General features: G+C 44.9%; 1 protein-coding gene across 2 annotated transcripts; it reads right to left on the reverse strand.

Moving 5' to 3' along the window:
- Positions 1 to 1,996: 1,996 nt before the first annotated feature.
- On the reverse strand, positions 1,997 to 17,484 carry WFDC1 (WAP four-disulfide core domain 1). 2 transcript variants are annotated; one of them, XM_051801808.1, is made up of 8 exons: positions 17,199 to 17,484; positions 16,740 to 17,025; positions 10,853 to 11,048; positions 9,309 to 9,392; positions 7,506 to 7,646; positions 6,456 to 6,497; positions 5,531 to 5,605; positions 1,997 to 4,732 (listed from the first exon to the last, which is right to left on the reverse strand). In XM_051801808.1, the coding sequence occupies exons 1-7, from the start codon at positions 17,234 to 17,236 to the stop codon at positions 5,547 to 5,549; spliced, it is 846 nt and encodes a 281-aa protein (XP_051657768.1). In that variant the 5' UTR covers positions 17,237 to 17,484; the 3' UTR covers positions 1,997 to 4,732; positions 5,531 to 5,546. The 2 variants fall into 2 exon arrangements, with proteins under 2 accessions (XP_051657768.1, XP_051657769.1); XM_051801809.1 differs by lacking the exon at positions 17,199 to 17,484 and adding an exon at positions 17,128 to 17,142.
- Positions 17,485 to 17,746: the final 262 nt, after the last annotated feature.

Raw genomic sequence — 17,746 nt, forward strand, 5'->3', positions numbered from 1 at the left:
GTTTGCTGCTACCCAAAAATCCAAATACTTCACTTTCAGGTTGGGATTTTCCTGGGCCCCTGGGCAGAACATCCTCTGCTCCTGGTTATAAATGCAAAGAACAGAGTTTTGGGCTGTGGTTCCTTTCCAGCTTGTCAATGCTACTGATAAAGGCCGAATGAAATCCTTAGGTCTGTCCCTAGGTGTGGAATGAGGAAGGAAGAATTTAATTAAAGCTCTTGGTTTCTTTTTGCACAGTGTCCACTGCTTAAATCGGGACACTCACCTGGTGGGTGGCTCAGACTGGGTGAAACAAGCCCCACCATCCACATCTCCATCTGGGACACGCTCTAAAGGTCTTTTTTGTTTTGCATGGCTTCTCCCGTGGTTCTTGCTGTTCTGTCTGTGTAGAAAGGTAACAAGAAGGAGAAAATAATGGGAAGAAATAGGATTTACCTCTGCAGACTCACCAGCAAAAAGTGAGTTTTATTGTCTACCTTTAAAGGATCCTAAATGATGCTGTAAATCCTTTTGCCATAGACAGAAAACCAAGGCTCACCCGACCCCAGCTCCAGAGAGAAATCCAGCCTGTGTAGGCAGTGTGAGGTGGGAGAAGAAAATAACCCCCTGTATGAACAAGTCCCTGCTGTGTCACATCACTCTCCAAAGATTTTTTTATGGGTTGTCTTCGCCTCATGGGCTTCTTCACTGCTCATCAGCCCATGGAACAGCTTCCTGAAGGTAACCAGAACACTCCTGCTCCACAGAGCTTTATGGAGCCCTAAACCAGGCAGTCAGAAATAGAGCAATTTTTATATTATTCTGATTATTATGGTTATAATTCTAGACTTCTTGAAGATCTACTGTGTTGATCCTGCTGTTGATTCCAGTAGTTGGTTTCTTGGATGCACCGACAGCTCCTCAGTGTCAGCTGCAGATGCTGCCTTAGGTCACACTGTGTTTTTTTCCACCAAGACCATTACCCAGCTACAGCAACAGGAACTATATTTGCTTGCATTGACATGGAAACAAGCTGAAATTAAAACATGATTTTGTGGTGTTCACCAAACAGATCCTTCTCTTGAAAGCCGAGGTACTTGGTCCATGTCACACTTGCAGGAGACAGGAGTTATGTACACACACCCTGTAATCTCCCCTTCCAAACAGTCTCTGTGAGAACTGCCATGAAAAATCCAATTGATCCCAGCTCCCCTGATGGAGTGAAGAGGTAACCTGACACCTAGTGCTGGCTGGCATCTTCTCAATCCCCCCTGGAACACCTTTCCAAAGCACTGACTCCCCACTATCCCCCCCATCGATAAATTACAGGCAGTTTCTCTCCCTGATACAGTTTCAGGGCAGAAGGGAGGCAATGCAGAAGGACTCCTGCCCACTCCTGACAAGCAGGTTGAGCAAGACTGATGTGGGTGGAGCAGGTGGGATGGTGGAGTCTTGCCTGCTCCTTGGAAACGCAGAGCTCAGCAGCCCAACCTCTCTCCTCTGCCAGCCCCGTGTCCTGCAGTGGGCACAGACCAGCATTGCCCTTCAGCTTGGTTTGTTTTTCCACCCTTCCAGCGAACCTTGGCCTCCTGCAAAGCTGCCTGAGGAGCTGCTTGTGGGCCCAAATCACCTGAGCTGGCAGCTGAGACCCAGCCAGCAGCGACCAACAGCACTGAACCAACAAGGACAGTGCCTGGTGAGACCAAAGGGTCACCTTCTCCTTGGGGCATCATCTCCAGCCTCTTTACAGTCTTGTCCGTCCTCTTCGGCAGTAGGCATGCAGGTGACAAGAGCTGAGGGTCTGACCTACAAAGGTGGCCCCTCTGAGAGGGGACAGGGCTGGTGGGTGTGTTTTGGGGGTCCGTCCCCTCCCTTCCAGTGGACAGAATGACTTCTGCCTCCTTGCGCCTCTGCTATCTGAGCCTCCCCCAACAACTAAAATATAAAATATTTGTCCCTTTTTTCATCGTTTGAAGCTCAGTGTATGCCAAGAAGACCCAAGTGAAACCAGGCAGGGTTGAAAAATAGACTGGTCACTTTTTATTGAGCACCGAAGCGGCAGAGCCGGGACACGTCCGAGCACGGGGGGCACAAACCAGGGAGGAGCTGCCTGGGGCTGCCCAGATCCCCAAAGATCAGGGGGGCCATGGGCATTGCTAGCACACAGTGACACCTGGCAAGTTTATTATAGCACCAAACACGCTGTAAAGTGTGCATGGAAACGTTAAAAACAACCTACAACAGTGATTTCCTACTGTGCTGCACAGGTCTGATTTAACTGCTGTTAAAACATTTGTCTTTGGAGAGAAGACAAGCTGAGGACAACCCACTTGGTCTGTGTTTTCATTTCAGTGTGTGATGGATGTCAGTGTTGAAAACACAGCACTTGGACAAGTCTCTTCTGTGGCTTTTGTTGCTGAGCTTGACAATTAATAACTTGAATCAAAATGAAAAAAAAAACAACAAGAATTGTAGCACCACGAGAAAGGGTGATGGCTTTGATAACACCCAGTAAACAGAAATTCACCAACAAATTACTGATTTGTCAATTTTCCTTTTTTAAAAATCCCTTTTGCAAGAAGAAAACACCTGCACCATCCCACCCAGGTGGTCAGGAATGTGCTTCTGCAGCTACAAAAAAGCAGACACCGAAGTGACTGTGTCCACTCAAATTAAGCATATTTTTGGCCGCTTTGAAAGATTAGGTTGAGATTTGAAGTTTTAATCTTTGAAATTTGTTAATGCTCAACACAGGCTTTTTCAACTAGATCCTCACAAGGTTTTAGACACTGAATTTTTTAGTTTAAAATAGAACAATTTGATATTTCGTCTTTGGGGCTTAGCAGTGATGACTGAAGGGCTTTGCCCATTTAATCAGAATTTGATTTTTTCCTGAAAAAATGCTGAACAAAATCAATCCATTTCACTGAGCAACACTGAGGAGCAAGGCTGCAGTAAGATAAATAGCAAGTTTCTGGCCTAAATTGAGATTGGAACTATCAAGTGTGGATGGGGCCCTGAGCAACCTGATCTAGTGGGTGGTATCCCTGCCCATGACAGGGGGATGGAACTAAATGAGCTTTAAGCTCCCTCCCAACCCAAACCATTCCATCATTCTACAGTTCTATGACTGCTCTCTTTGAGCAGGAATTAAGATATACATGAAGTGATGAGCAGGAATTAAGAAGTTGTATTTGATAAAATTCTAGAAATACCTCTGTCCGAATATTGTGTTGCCTTTAACATCTAACACCTTAAAAAAGGCTCAAAGAAGTGAATGGAGATCAACAAAGGAAGATATTTAGGAAAATGTGAAGCCCTTCAGCTGTTCCTGTGCTCTGTAAAGCACTGAGGGCTGTGCCTGTTCATGATAGGAAACAGAAGAGCAGCTTGGCATCTTCCATCTCTCCAGCTGCAAATGTTACATGCAAAGTGTTTTATAGGAATCTTGGCTTTGGCTTAAACTACTTTGTGAGTAGAAAAAAAAAAACCTCCTGTGTTTTGTGAGTGGAAGCAGGCACTTGCATTTGTGATTTGGGTATTTGTACACACTGCTACTACTCTGCAAATTAAAATGCTAATTTCATGCACGCAGATGGAGACATGTAATAAAACAGGGAGGAAACGTGGCTTCTTCTGCCCAGCAGTTCTGGCAGATTTGTCACAATAAATGCAAATGTCCCTTTAGAACTGCCACAGAACAGGAAAATATTAATAGAAAATGTGTTTTCCATTTTGCAGTGCTAAACAGCTAAAAGAAGCTGAAAGGCCCAAATACGAATAACTTGATCTTAAGGATTTATGGAAGTCAAACTAAAGGTACAGTACTTATAAGGAGCAGTGGCCCATCTGCCAGACAATCCTTTTCATCACACAAATTTATCCTGAATTTGCTTTTCTAGTCCATTCAACAAATAATCCAGACTTCAGCCCTTTTGCTGAGGTTTTGCAGGTACAAACCCACATATTTTGTGACTATTATCAGTGCTGGCTAAAAACAGCAACTTACAAAGCCTGGTACACACATGTGGCTGCTTAGATATTTTAGAAAGAAATCTGTTCTGTTATTAGCTCTTGATCTGCAGCTTACCAGACTGAGAAGCTAAAGGAAGGTAACTTAAAAAAAGAAATTATAAAACTGTTTTGCTCCTGGCTCAGACTTCCTCAAATTCTTAAGACTTCAAGTTTAGGCTTGTAGAGTGGATGTCAAACCTGGTAAAACATAGATATAAATAGGAAAAGAAGAAACTTGCAGGTTTCTCTGAATTTTAAGCTTATAAAAAGGCTTATTTAAAGCAGTTGTTGAAGAGAGGCAGGCACTGGATTTGATCCAGAGAGCCTCCCTAGTCTTACCTATTTTAATGCAACTTAGATATGATAATTAGGTAAAAATCGGATGTCACTTCATTGTTTTAAAATTGAGTTTCGTTCATGGTCATGAAATCTGAATTGGTGACACAACAAGCACATAAAGGGCAAGCTCTGTGCCAGCAGCCTGACAACGGCACTGGGGCTTACAGGGATCCCTTGGAGGCATTTGCATTCCATTTGGAGAAGGGCAGCTGATAAAAACAGTGTGGTTTCCTTCGGGGGATCACATTTCTCCCCCTCCTGATAGGTTAAAATTTAGACTCATCCTGTTCCTTGAAGTCTTTTATCAGTGATGGGCAGATGTGCTCGTGGAGATTTGGGACCAGAGTTCTTCCGAAACAGAAAACTGCTGGGTAAAGCATTCCTTGACAGAGGGGTCCAGCTGGGTGAAAATCAAACAAAGAAAAAAAAAAGAGGAATTAAAATATTTATCCATCCTGGGATGTTTGCACAGAACTTGTCCTTAAGTAGGTGAGTAATCTTAACAGCCAGCCTGACGTGGGTACAGAGGGACACACTGGGCTGCTTTGTTTTCATAACTCCCAGCTAAGCTCAAGTTAGTTTTAAAGTGAAGCTGAAAATGTTTAAAAAACCATCTTGGGACACAACCTTTGGTATAATAAGTATTTTCATTCTTTCCTAATTCAAGCCTGATAAGATGGTTGGAGCTTTTGCTGTTGGCTTGGCTCTGGCCAGAAAAATGTACTCAAGTGAGTGGGTCACACTGGTCGACCCAACTGTTCACACACATGAAACTACCCCTCAAAATCACCTCTGTGCTGAAGTATTTGCAAAACTGACCCTTACTGGAGTCAGTCCAGAATAAATAGGTTTTTGAATTGTCCTGCAGGAGCAGTTACACCTACATTAGAAGTCCTTAAACAGAAAGTTTAAAGACTTAGGGCCCACATTTTGCAGCATTTATTTTTCATCCTCATCCCGCTCCATCCTCTAAGCACCCACAACGCAAAGGTTCTTCAAAGAAATGGGGTGCATCTTGTGAAATGAGAATGTTTCATGGAGCTGAGATGTCCACCCGTACAGAGTTTTAAGGTGCTGAACTTGCACCAGCATTTTGATGACAGGTGATTTCACCCTCAAACAACCATTGCTTTAAATAATTTCATACCGAGCACCAACTATTTCCACCCAGCTCCCCCTTTATTCACAGGACACTTACCCAGGCACACCTTGGATTAGCCCAAATGCTTCTGCTGGTTTTTCACATAGCCAACCACATTGTTGGAATTGCTCCCTGTAAAGGAAATACCAGCAAAATAAGATTTTAAGTTAGTCTGTGTTAAATGTTTCCTCAAGATCCTCTCAGCAGTACAGTTCTACTGGTCTCATTATTTAGCAGTTCTCTTGGAGAGCTGTGACTGCCCACACTGGAAGAGAGGAAGGGAAATCCTTTCCTAGTTTTATCAGCCAAACTGGCCAAATGTGGCTGTTTGTAAATCTTATCATACCAAAGGTGTTCTCTAGTTATACCTGAATGTCACTTCCAATCCGATGTGACTGTCCCCCTCTAGATCCAAGAGTGAGCAGAAAGCAGGAGCTTTGAAGCCATGAGGAAAGAGATCACCTGGAAGATGCTTCTGCTTTCTTTGGGACACAGATCTATCAATTTGTGAGAGGGACCTGGCACCCCTTATGGCTGCAGGTCACACCAAGGGACTGATTCCCTGGGCTCACTCATCTCTTGTCACATACCACGATGCAGGACAGTGGCTAAAGTTTTTGACAAGAGTTCTGTGTTCAGCTGCACAGAGTCCTGGGCCATGAGCAAAGCTCCAAAAATATACTTAAAAATAACAAAACGTTATTGGATTGTGTGTTTCCCACCCCCTGGGTGGGAAGCCCTGGCAAGAGGCTGCACCATTTAACACATTCCATCACAGCTGGAGATTCTGATTCTCCAGAATCCACACCTTGGTCCCTGCAGATCTTAAAACAAGATCTTCTGCCCAAGGCATAGAGAGTTGAGGCTAAAGAATCTCTTTTTGCTACATGCAAACTTTCATTTCATAAATAGCAGATTCCTTGTAAGCATTGCAAGACCTATTTAGCTTTATAATAGCAAACATTTCATGCCAGCAGCTTACCAAAATATTCCTTGTAATACTTATGCCTCAGGTTGTGTCCATCTGAAAAAGAGGGTACATAATGAAAATATACCCAGGCAGCTTTCATTCTTTGTGTTAAACTCTGGCCTTTTTTGTACAGCAGAGAGAAGTTGTAGATATGGAAATAATAACCTCACAATGAGGACAGTAAAAGGTCTCTGTAGCTGGAGTACTGTGGGCTGCTATAAATTCTTAAAAAACTGTTTAGATTGTTGAGCTATGTGGACACAACTCGCTTGCCACAGGAGTGGGAATTGCTGGCCACTTGCATGTTATAATATTTTTGGTAGCTACAAGTCAAGGAATCACAGGCTTTCCCAAAAGAAATAAAATTTGGGTAACATTTCAGGCCATGTATTAGCATTTTACATAATTAAAGTTCCAGCTAGGTTGTTCTGTTTGCCATTTGTATAATTATTTAAGCTCTTAGAAATCCTTCATGTCTAGGACACCTGTAGTTCTATATTGTATTGGTTACTATGGATGTTAATAAAGGAGAAGTTATAAAAGAAATGATCAAACCTCTTGTTCTGTTATGGAATCAGCTCTAAGATCTGATTTGATGCTTCCCCTGTTTTTGCAGAGAAAAAAAGGCAAAACTAGTGCCTCAAGTGTGTACACTGAGGTGACTTGTAGCCCATTGCAGACATAGGTTCTACTCTTCACTGAAGTTACACATACCCAGACATGTTTTGAGCTTTCCTGGAAAATCCCTTGGCCTACGTAAGATCCTCTATTGCACAAACGTGTCAGCAGAATAAAGGGAATAATATTTCAGACACAGAAAGCAAAATCAGAAGTCAAAACTGGAATTTGAAACTCATATTTCTGACTTAAGTGTGCAGTAATACATAAATATTTCTGGTTTTTGTGCTGTGCAGTAATGGCACCTGCAGATCACTACTTGCTCTGCTCACACAATGCCAGAGGACACTGGTGTCCTGGTGTCCTGCTCCCTTCCTTTCTTGTTCTCTCATGCAAACATCAGTGTGCACTGAAGAGAGGGAGGGGGATTTCCAGCCCACTGACCTGGGTTTCCACGGAGTTTGATGCACTGGCCCCTGTTTGGGATGCCCTCGGCCGTGTTGCCCGGGTTGATGATGTGGCACTCGTAGCCCGTGGGGCAGTGCAGGGGCTCATCCCCATCCTCGGTAGTGCTGCAGGCCTCGGCTGCAAGAGAAGCCTGCAGGTCACAAACCAGGGCTTTAACACCCAGGGGGAACCAAAATGTGCCAACACAGCCCCTCCTCCTGCACCTCCTGCCAGGCAGGACCTCAAACTCCTTCCGTGCTGGACTACCATGGGGCTGACACCTCCAAGGAATCCTGTCAGGGCAGGTGACCCAGTTCACACCTTGCACCAAAGCTGATGTGTATCCTGACACAGGGAGTGCAGGTCAGCCCCATTACCTGCAACAACAGCCTCCCACAGTCTGTAGGAGGGTCTGTGTGAGGCTGGAGGGTGCTGGAGACCACCCACCACTGCCCACCCTGCTCCCACTCAATGCAGCTATTCCCTCCCAGCAGGGATGAGTCTGCTCCAGCCAGGCTTTGGGCTGGGTGAGGGATTAGGAAAACGTGACCAGGAAGCTGGCAGTGTGCTGCTCTGTGCTCCACACCCTTTACCTGGGGAATCTAAACCTCAGGTGTGACTCACGGGGTAAGGCAGTGCCACCCCCTGTCCCAAACCCAGGCTTTAATCTCCCTGACCCTGGATATCCAGCAAGTGCAGAGCAGAATGGGAAAGTAAAGCAGGGCCCAGGCAGTTTTTGTGGCCACTAAATGTACAGACTATGCAGGGACACTCCACCCTTTCATTTGCAGGGTTTTAATTTCAAGGGCCTCTGCTGTAATTCTCATGCTGTGACTGATGGCTCTTATTTCCCTAATTACCCCCTGAAGCTGAGATGAAGGTGTTAAGATAAGAACAAATAATATAAGCATGACAAGGATGGATGAGGAGGAACCTATTTTGTCTTATTTCTAGCAGTGCAGCTCCAATGAGCTGGAGGCAGAATTTTCTCTTCAAGAATGAGGAGTTTCCATAATAGATGAGAGTTGAGGCTCGGTGAGTCTGATACCATCTGTGTAAGACCAAAGAGGGTAATTTATTGGCACTACCTGTGTCTGACTAAAGTTGATCAAAAGCTGGAATACCTTTTTCATGAAAAAATCAGGAATTTCAGGTATTCATACATATGGGAATGACTCATAGAAGAAAATCTCTCTTCCCACCACTGCACTCTGTTTCAACTTGAGGCATTGAGAAAACATTAATTAAAAGACCTTTCCCTATGGAATTAACCTGAGAAGCCCAATCTCATTAGCAGCCCCCAAGCTTGGCTGCTCCAGCTCCATGTCAGCTTGACACAACTCTGCAGCAGTTTGCCAGAGCTCCTGTCCAAAGCAGCCTCCAGATCCAGGAGCCCCAGCCCCAGCCCAAGGCATCTGTGTGATGAGGCCACTCTGGATTAAAGGATCTCCTAATCCAAGTGCACCCACAGTCTATCAGGAAGCTGGCAGAAAATGATGACAAAGCCTTTTTCTAAAAGAAAGATATATTTCTAGTTATTTGAAGTATGGTTACAAGTCCACTTCCCTGGAGCATTCCTAGTGCTCTGATGGATAATCCATACCCATAAAGAGAATTTATTTACTGCACCAGAAACCAGCCCCCAGCACCACACAGTGTTATTCCTATGGAAACTCCAGACAAATTCCAGCAGCTCCAGCAGACCAGCATCCCTGGAAAGCCCCGTGCATGAGGAATATCTTGTCCAGTGCCTTTGTATAATTACTGATATCACAGAGAAGACAGTGAAATGTACTGTACCTTGTAAGACTTCCTCTGGGCCATCCAAAAGCCACCCATTTCCTCCCAGCCAGCGGGGTTTGGGCTGCACCAACCAGTCTAAGACTGTGGAAGACAGAAACAAGAAACCACAGAGTCGAGATGGAGCAGGCATGGGGCACAGTGTTATGGAAAAGTCATGGATTTCCTCCAAGAGCCTGTGATGAAGTTGCCAGGCTCCTGTAGGATGGGTTTGATTTTGACTTATATTCATGCTCTTGTTGTCCCAGTGGCAGGAGAGACAGGTATGTTTTCCAGGGCCACAAGAGCCTGGTATCATGAAGGATAAAACAGCTGTTGCTTCCCATCCTCCCTTCCCATGGCAAGGGGAATGATGAGATGGCTGCCTCACTGCTGTGAGCACTAATTCGGATTAGGATTCCTTATTTTCCTGAATAGAATCACAGAATCAACTAGGTTGGAAAAGACCTCGAGTCCAACCTTTGACCCAACACCACCTCATCAACCAGATCATGGTGGTAAGTGCCACGTCCAGTCTTTTCTTAAGTACTTCCAGGGGTGGCGACTCCACCATCTCCCTGGGCAGCCCATTCCAAGAATATGGAAAACACACAATTATAGAATTGTTTGGGTTGGAAAGGACCTTAAAGATCATCTCATTCCAAACCCCTGCCGTAGGCAGGGACACATCTCTCTAGATCAGGTTGCTCCAAGCCCCACCCAGCCTGGCCTTGAACACTTCCAGGAATGTGGAATGGAATATGTCATGCCAGGAAAAGAACTAGCCATGAGTGACTTCTACAATCCAAGCTGATGGAAATTTGCAACACTGGCTTGCCTTAGGTGATTTTTTGACTCAGCAATCACCTCAGAAATCAGAAGTATGGAACTGAAGCTTCATCCTCAGTTCACACCCAAACCAGGCCTCCCACCCAACACACATAGGGATGACCACCACCAGTTCTGCATGTTTCTCTCTCAGTTTGTTTAGGGGCCTGATGCCTAAAAAGCTAAAAAATAACTCTCTAAAACTCCTTGGAGTATTAGAAAGCAAAAAGCACTCCTTTATTTACAGCACGTGGGGGGCGTGAGAATCATTTCCAAAGTACATCCCCGAATCACAGAGGTTCTACAGTTTTTATATCATAATATCTAGACATTACATAATCCGTTACACCCACTTCCCAAACCACCCCTCCTACACTACCACCTTCACCACACCCTTGACACACCTCCCGAATTTGAGTCGGTGGTCCTAAAGTGACCACCCCTTCATCTTTATCTTTGTCTTCCTTGTCATCTCTGTCCTCCTGGGAACGGCTTCGAGGCCTCTGGGTAGTTTTGATTACTTATATCGAGTGATGTGACTCTGTCATGGCTCTTCCTTACACACTTCTACAGACAAGCAGCTCTCCACCTTCCTAAAACCTTCTGCCTACTGAAATCCCTGATGAGGAACGTTAAACAGCGTTTCCAGAAATCTCGCGCCGCGAGCTAAAATTGCCAAGGAGCTGTACCAAAACCTTACACTACATTAATTTTTAAGGCATCGGGCACCACTCTACCTGGTGGGGGCTGCACAGACTCCAGGCAGGCGTAGATGCAGCCGTTGTAGCAGCAGCGTTTGTGCCGCTCGCACTCGGAGTCGGAGCGGCAGCTCGGCACCTCGCAGGCGCGCTCGGGGAGGGTCTGCGGCGGGGGGGGACAGCGGTCGTTCTTCTGGTAGTGGGAACTGTGAGAATGAAGAGGGTACTCATAATCCTTGCAAAGAGAAGAAAAGGAAATCAGGTTTGGCATAAGGGTGGACACCGAACATCCCCGTCAGCTGTGAGGCCTGAAAGCTGGAAAATAGCTCTCTAAGGCTCTTGTTGGGTATCAGAAAGCAAAAAGTGCTCGTTTCTTGCAGCAGGAATGTTTTCCAGTAGTTGCTACAACTTTATACTGTCATCTAATTACAATATTTGGACACTACCTCATCTGTTACACCCGCTTCCAAAACTGTCCATCCCATCATCCCACCCTCAGACACGCCTCCTGAATTTGAATCGGTGGTCCCAAGGACCCCTTATCTTCATCTTCCTCATCTTGTTTCTTGGTCTTTGGCACAGTATCACGCCTTCTGGAATGGTTTCAAGGCTTCTAAGTAGCTCTAGACTGGTTATATCAGGTGTTACATCTGTTTCTCAGTATATTTTACAGGTAGAAAACTCTTCACCCCCTTAAAATCCCTTGTTGAAATTCTTAACGAAGAATGCCAAACAGCACTTCCAGAAATCCTGCACAAAGGTACTTAGCAAGCTAAAAGTACTAACAAGCTATACTAAAATCTTATATAATGTAGATTTTAAGGCATCAACTGAAGCACAGGAAAGATTTTCAAAGTGGTTTTTCAAGTATTTGCTAGAGAGGGGAATTAACCACTTGGCTCCTCCAGCTGTCTACTGCACTCTGCTTTGGAAACACCAAACCACTAAATTATTGTGTGGAACTCATTTTGTAATTGAGATCATTGCAATGAAAATTAGGAGGTTAAAAATAAATCCTTAAAAGCCTTTTAGACTTGTCTGGGAAGCAGAAAGAAAGACTCCAGGCATCCTCATGATGAGGACACAAAACACTTTGATAGCAAAGCAGTGGAAGTGATGGCACTGAATTGTTTTGGGGTTATGTTTACAAACGGGACATGGAACAAATATCCCTGGTAACATCTATCTCCTCAATGGGCTCCTTGTGCTGAAACCTCCCAATGGCTCCTTTGGAGCACATGGGCCTTTGCAAAATAGCATGTTCCCATATGTATTCTCCAAAAAACCATCCTAGGAGAGGCCCCAGCAGGCCTGGGGATTGATCTGGTCCACAGGGGCTCTGCTGTGCATCCAAGCAGCAATTAATGATTCATAACGGTGAAAACAAGATCTTCTTCACTCCCTTGGGATAGTCTAATGTAGAGAATGTGTGTGTGTCTGTGTGTGAGAGACAGAGAATTCCTAATATTTCCGTGAATGACTGCCTCCTGCCCCGTTCCCAATATCAATAAACAATTTTCTTAGCTTTTTTCTTAGTTGTTTCATAGAATCATTAAGGTTGGAAAAGACTTGTAAGATTATCAAGTCCGACTGTTTCCATTCAGTCACCAAGAAACTGCTCAAAAGCCCTTTTGAGAGGTCCTTTTCCCTGGAACTGATAGGCTGTTTGAACCATAAAATAGATTAAAAAAAAAAAAAAAAAGATTTCCTAATTTTGATGGTGTTTTCCATGCTGAAGGTGCAAGCTCTCACATGATTCCATTCCTCAAAAGCTGCAAACACTCCAGCTTTGAAATAACATGTCTGAATGGAAGATATTGAAAATACACATTTTTTTGGTGTTGTTGGATTTTGAATAGAGAAAATGCTTGGAACAAGTGTAATTCTGGGATATAAGGGAGCATTTAACAGTAAATCTGTGCAGTTCCAAACATTGAACAGGTTTCTCTGTTGGAGGAACTGTTCATCCTAGAAGGTCACAGTTTACTATTCTATTTGAAAGGTCAGCTGCAGATGGAAATTTGACCAAAATAATACTGGCAAATAATGGTCACATGAAAAAAACCCTCAAACAATTACTGCAGTTGATTCACAGATGATTCAGAAACCAAGAAGCCAAAATTGCGATGAACAGCTGGCTCCATGAATGAAATTTCCGTTTGGGAACAATATAACAGCTCCAGCCAAATAACTTTGGACCTCCTGACCTCCCTGCCCATTTTCTCTGGTCACCTATTGCTCAGAACCCATTTCTTTAAAAACCTCATGGGCAAAAAATATTTTGCACTTTTAATCTAATAAAACCAGTGCCCCTGGTTTATATGTGCATAAGTCATCCCAAAGGAAAACAGGATTCCCTCACTCTCAAAATAACCTGGTTAAGTATGTCCCCAGGTTTGGGTCACAAGGTTTTTTAAAAGCTCTCCAGGATTCACAGTTTGGCTCTGAGCAGAGTCAGATTTATTTTTTTTTTTTGTAGATTGTGACAACAATAAAAATTTCTTCCTTTACAAATATTTTTCAATGCAGGAGGAAAATTGCAGTTTCCCAGGGAAACTTATTAAATCATTTTAATGATAATATCCAGAAATGAAGTAAGGGGAAACGTTCAGAGTTCAGCTGAGGAAACCTGAAGGTCAGCAAAGATGAGGAAAAACCTCAGTGGAATCACAATTTGCCTCCAAAAAATCCCAGATCTGTTCTATTATTTGTGCCTGAAACAGATCCCTGAGCTTGTGTCAAAGCACAGTTCTCTGTTAATTCATATTCTGCATGGACACCCCCAAGACAACACGTGGGCTTTATTTCAGCCTCCCATCACCAGGTCTGTCCCTGGCAGGTATTCCCAAACACTGGCCATAAACCACCTTTCCTCTGGAAAAAAATACACAGCCAGGAGGAATTTAGAATCCTCCAGTATTTCTATTAAAGACCTGGAAAATCACAGATCATTGGTGATCAAAGTTGGAAATATCAAACTGAAGGCAGGTTAAATAATCTGAAGGATAAGACCAAAACAGCAGGAATAATATTCTCCTGCTACTGACTCTGGATTAGTCATTTTGGTGCTGGTGTTTGCAGTACTGGAAAATTGTTGCAAAGTTAAAGAAGATGCACAATAGTGACTAAAGGACTGGAAAGCAGGGAATTTTGTGCAAGACTTGTGTGCCTGCAGGTCCCAAAGGGGAGGCTGAGGCTACTCTGCTCATATGTTGCTCTGAGGATACTTGGGACAGAAATCTCCCAGGAGGTGTGCTGACCTCAGTATTGATTCATGACAGCTAGCTGGAGGGTAAATAAATTGTTGGAAGAGCATTACCAGCAGCTGTGAAGAATTCTTCATTTCTGGAAAACTTTAAAAGAAGGCTGGAAATTTTTCTCAAACACTTAATGCAGTTGACAATGGAATAAAATCCAGACTGGTTATTTTTCCCAGTGGACATGTGGGTGCCTTGATAATGAATTGAAGCCCACTCTGAGGTAGCTGCCTCCCTCTGTCCTTTGGGAACAGCCTATGGACTCTGTGGGGGCTGCAGAACAGCAGCTGCAAATCACTAAACTTGATAAGTGTCCCTCTGGCTGTAAAATACACGGATTAGCTAAAAACCTGGAAGCCCAGATCATAAAAGCTGGAAGCCCAGCCCTCCTTCTCTTCCTTCATCCCACTGTGACTGCCAGGTTTTTCTTCTCACTGATGTCCCTCTTTCTTCCTTCCATTCCCACTTGACCCCTCCTTGCCAACCAACACCCTTGCCAGGCACCTGATGAAATTCTCCTGGCCAGCTCCTCCTCACCACACCTGCTCCTCATTCTGCATCCATCACTTTTGTGATACATTCCTCCTGCTGTGGACTCAGATATTTTGGACTCAGACAACAAAACTCTTCCTGCCTCTCCCTGCCCCCTCCCCTCAGGCCTGTGTCCTGCCAGGGGTCCCATGGGGGTGTCTGTGGCCCATCTCCCATATGGCTCCGTGCTGCTGAAAGCACCTCCATCTGTTATCCCTCTATCCAAGTGACTCACAAATCAGCTCTTCCACCTCCAGCCTCTGATTCTCCAACTGCAGGGAACACAGAGCATTTGGTAGGACAGAAAGCATCTCTCTGAGAAAGCAGAGGGGCTGCCAAAACATGCTCTTGGTGGGTAAGAGGATGGAGACCAGACACCTCCCTCCTTACAAGGGTTTGAGCAGAAGGGGGAAAAAAAGCATTTTCTGTTTCCCCTAGACAAATGTTCCTGTCAATATAAGCAATTCTAACTGAGCTTGCCAGATCAGTAGCACCTGGATTCATGTCTGCCAGGAAAAACAGCCCTTTGAGGAACTGCAGGTTGAAAGAGGAGGATATATCCTGAGGGGAGCAGGCTTTGCCTCTACAGGGCTCCTTATCTGAAGATCAACATGTAAATTCCTGTCCTACTCCTGTACTATCTCTCTGGGTCATTTACTCCTTAGTTCCCACTGAATTTGAGATTCACATCAAAATATGGCAGAAGAACATACGAATAAATACACTTTCCAGTGAGTAATTTTGCAGGAAACACAGCTCTCCACAGCACCATATTTCAATTGAAGTGTAAACCAGATGATACTCTGTCTCCAAGAATGGATACAATGAAGATAATTTCTTGCCAAATACTGAGGTGCCTTTCAAATATTAACACCATGTTTTCTGCAATATTTCAAGGAATCAAGGCAGTATTTCAGTTCATTCATCAGGGGTGTCACACTTCTGAGTCAGCAATTGCACAAACCAAATGTAGCCATCCCCAAACATCATTCTAGAAGTCATGGGCATGAAAACATCCTTTTTAAATTAAAAGCTGGGGAAAATTGATGGAGAAATCCACATGTGACACCAAGATGCTGTTTATACACAAGCAATTCTGGAAGATGCAATCAGACCTGACTGGCTGGGGCTTCCACTGAAGTGATACAAGGGCCAGAAGCCTTGGGTCAGTTCTGGCTTAAAAGGGGAATTTAGTGGATTAAGTCAAAATTTCAGATTCTTTTTTCCCCTTTATATACAACAGGTCTTGAAAGTCAAGCTGTCAAACAATTTTTTTTCATTTTTATTTTTTTTTTTTTAATTTCAATTTTCCCCATGACCATTTCTAAGCAGTCTTTTGGCCCAGACACGCCAGAACAAAACCTAGCACCACCATTGCCTCTTCTTACGGTAACTGGCTGCTGCTTCAATTCCAAATCCAGCACTGCTGCTCCAAGTACCACTGCAGATTTGGAAGCTCAGAATCCTACAAAGTCTGCCAAAAGTGGGCAGGGACAGATGGTGCCACTGAGTGTCTGCCAGGCTGTGGGCAGCAGAGGGGAGCTCTGCTCCCTCTGAACGTGCCAGGCAAGGCACAGCCACGGGAGTGGATTTCTCACATCATCTCCCTGCACCCTTTAAGGTGATGGGCATGGAAGTCTATATGCACCAATATTTACAAAACCATGAGCAATGCCACCATCCCTGTACTCACATTATCACTGGGAGCTGGAGACATTTACCCAAAATTACCTCAAAAGGCAGTGGAGCACCTGGGCAGGGAACGCTCCTCCCCACTCTAAGCAATAAATCACATTATCTTTTTTCCACTAAATCTATCCCCAGCCACGCAGGTTTTGCATCCCTTTTCTCCCCAACCAGGCTTCCCTTGCTGCCCTGGGAAGTTTTTTGGAAAAGCGGTGACGATGCCACAGCAATGCCCTCTCCCTTCTCCCAGCGTGCTTCCCAAGCTTCCCACCGCAGCAGCTAGGTGGCAAAAGTTCCCTCCAGCCTGGCAAACTTAATGATTCCCTTCTATGAAGAGCCAGCCTGCGAATCCAAACACTCCTTATTCTAAAACAATACACACATGTAAGGAAAACTCCCCTTTCACGGGGAGCACACCCGGCTCCCCCTAAAATCCCCCCAGCCTTACTCACATCGTATTTTTCCGTCATTTTCAGATGCAGAGCGCGCTTCCAGAGGGTCCTTGCACCGCCCGAATCCGGCAGCAAAACTAAGACACACAGGGCTGCAGCGAAGATCTTCTTACAGAAATGCATCTCCGGCAGCACCCCGGAACGCATCTTCCCGAGGAGAGATCCAGCAAGGAGCCCGGCTCTCGGGATCCAGGCGGTTCGGAGTCTTGGCAAGGAGGGAGGGAGCCGGGGAGGGAGGAGAGCGAGGGCTGAGCGCTGCCGAGAGCAGCTTTTCCCTGCGCAGCTTCTGGGGAAAAAAAAAAAAAAATTAAAAAAAAAAAGGAGCCCACAGGCAGAAGTCAGGAGCTGCTGTTGAACTTCTTTAAGTTAGATCAGGTTCTCGGCTCACATGTTCACACAAAGCACATGCTCTCCTTGAATGATAGATGGGAAGATTACTTGGAAAGATTATTTTTAGACCTTTGTTCCCGACATCTGGCATCCTCAGAGAGCCCCATTCAAAGCCAAAGCGTGGGATCAGATGACAGCTGCCGCAGGGGGAAATAAAGGTCTTGGAGGGGTGGGCTCGGCAGCTTTTAGCAAACAGCTCACCCAAACTTGCCGAGGGACTGGGCTCTCCTTTTGTGTGCTTCCCACCGTGCCCCGAGCCGTGGGTTTGCATCATGTTTTGACAAAGTGATAACTTCATCTGGAGGTGGCTGGAAGGAAATGACTTAAAGACACGATAAACGTGCTTTAAGGGGCTTTAATTAGACCAACTTGACGTTAGCTCTCTGCGAACGGTTTTGAAGAAGGGGAAGATGTGGCCACTATGAAAAAACAAATCCATGTGCATGGGTGGGGAATAGGGAAGGAAGGTGGTTTAGAAATGACATGACCAAATAGAAAGCAAGGAAGGGGACATGAGTCAGGCTGTGCCTGACAATGGGAGAGACGGAAGGAGTGGACGTGGGGTTTCAGATAACTCCATGGACACTGAGGCACCCACGTGTCTGAAGGACAAGAAT

The sequence above is a fragment of the Manacus candei genome, unplaced genomic scaffold (genome assembly GCF_025592945.1).
Source record: "Manacus candei isolate 608988 ecotype Guabito, Panama unplaced genomic scaffold, ASM2559294v1 h1tg000053l, whole genome shotgun sequence".
Classification (NCBI taxonomy): domain Eukaryota; kingdom Metazoa; phylum Chordata; class Aves; order Passeriformes; family Pipridae; genus Manacus; species Manacus candei.

Coding starts and splice junctions, on each gene's coding strand:
- WFDC1 (XM_051801808.1), bottom strand. CDS start 17,236: ATGGGGCTCTCTGAGGATGCCAGATGTCGGGAACAAAG. Junction 9,393..10,852: donor GTCTGTGCAGCCCCCACCAG/GTAGAGTGGTGC, acceptor TGTCTTCCACAG/TCTTAGACTGGTTGGTGCAG. Junction 5,606..6,455: donor GTATTACAAGGAATATTTTG/GTAAGCTGCTGG, acceptor TTTCCTTTACAG/GGAGCAATTCCAACAATGTG.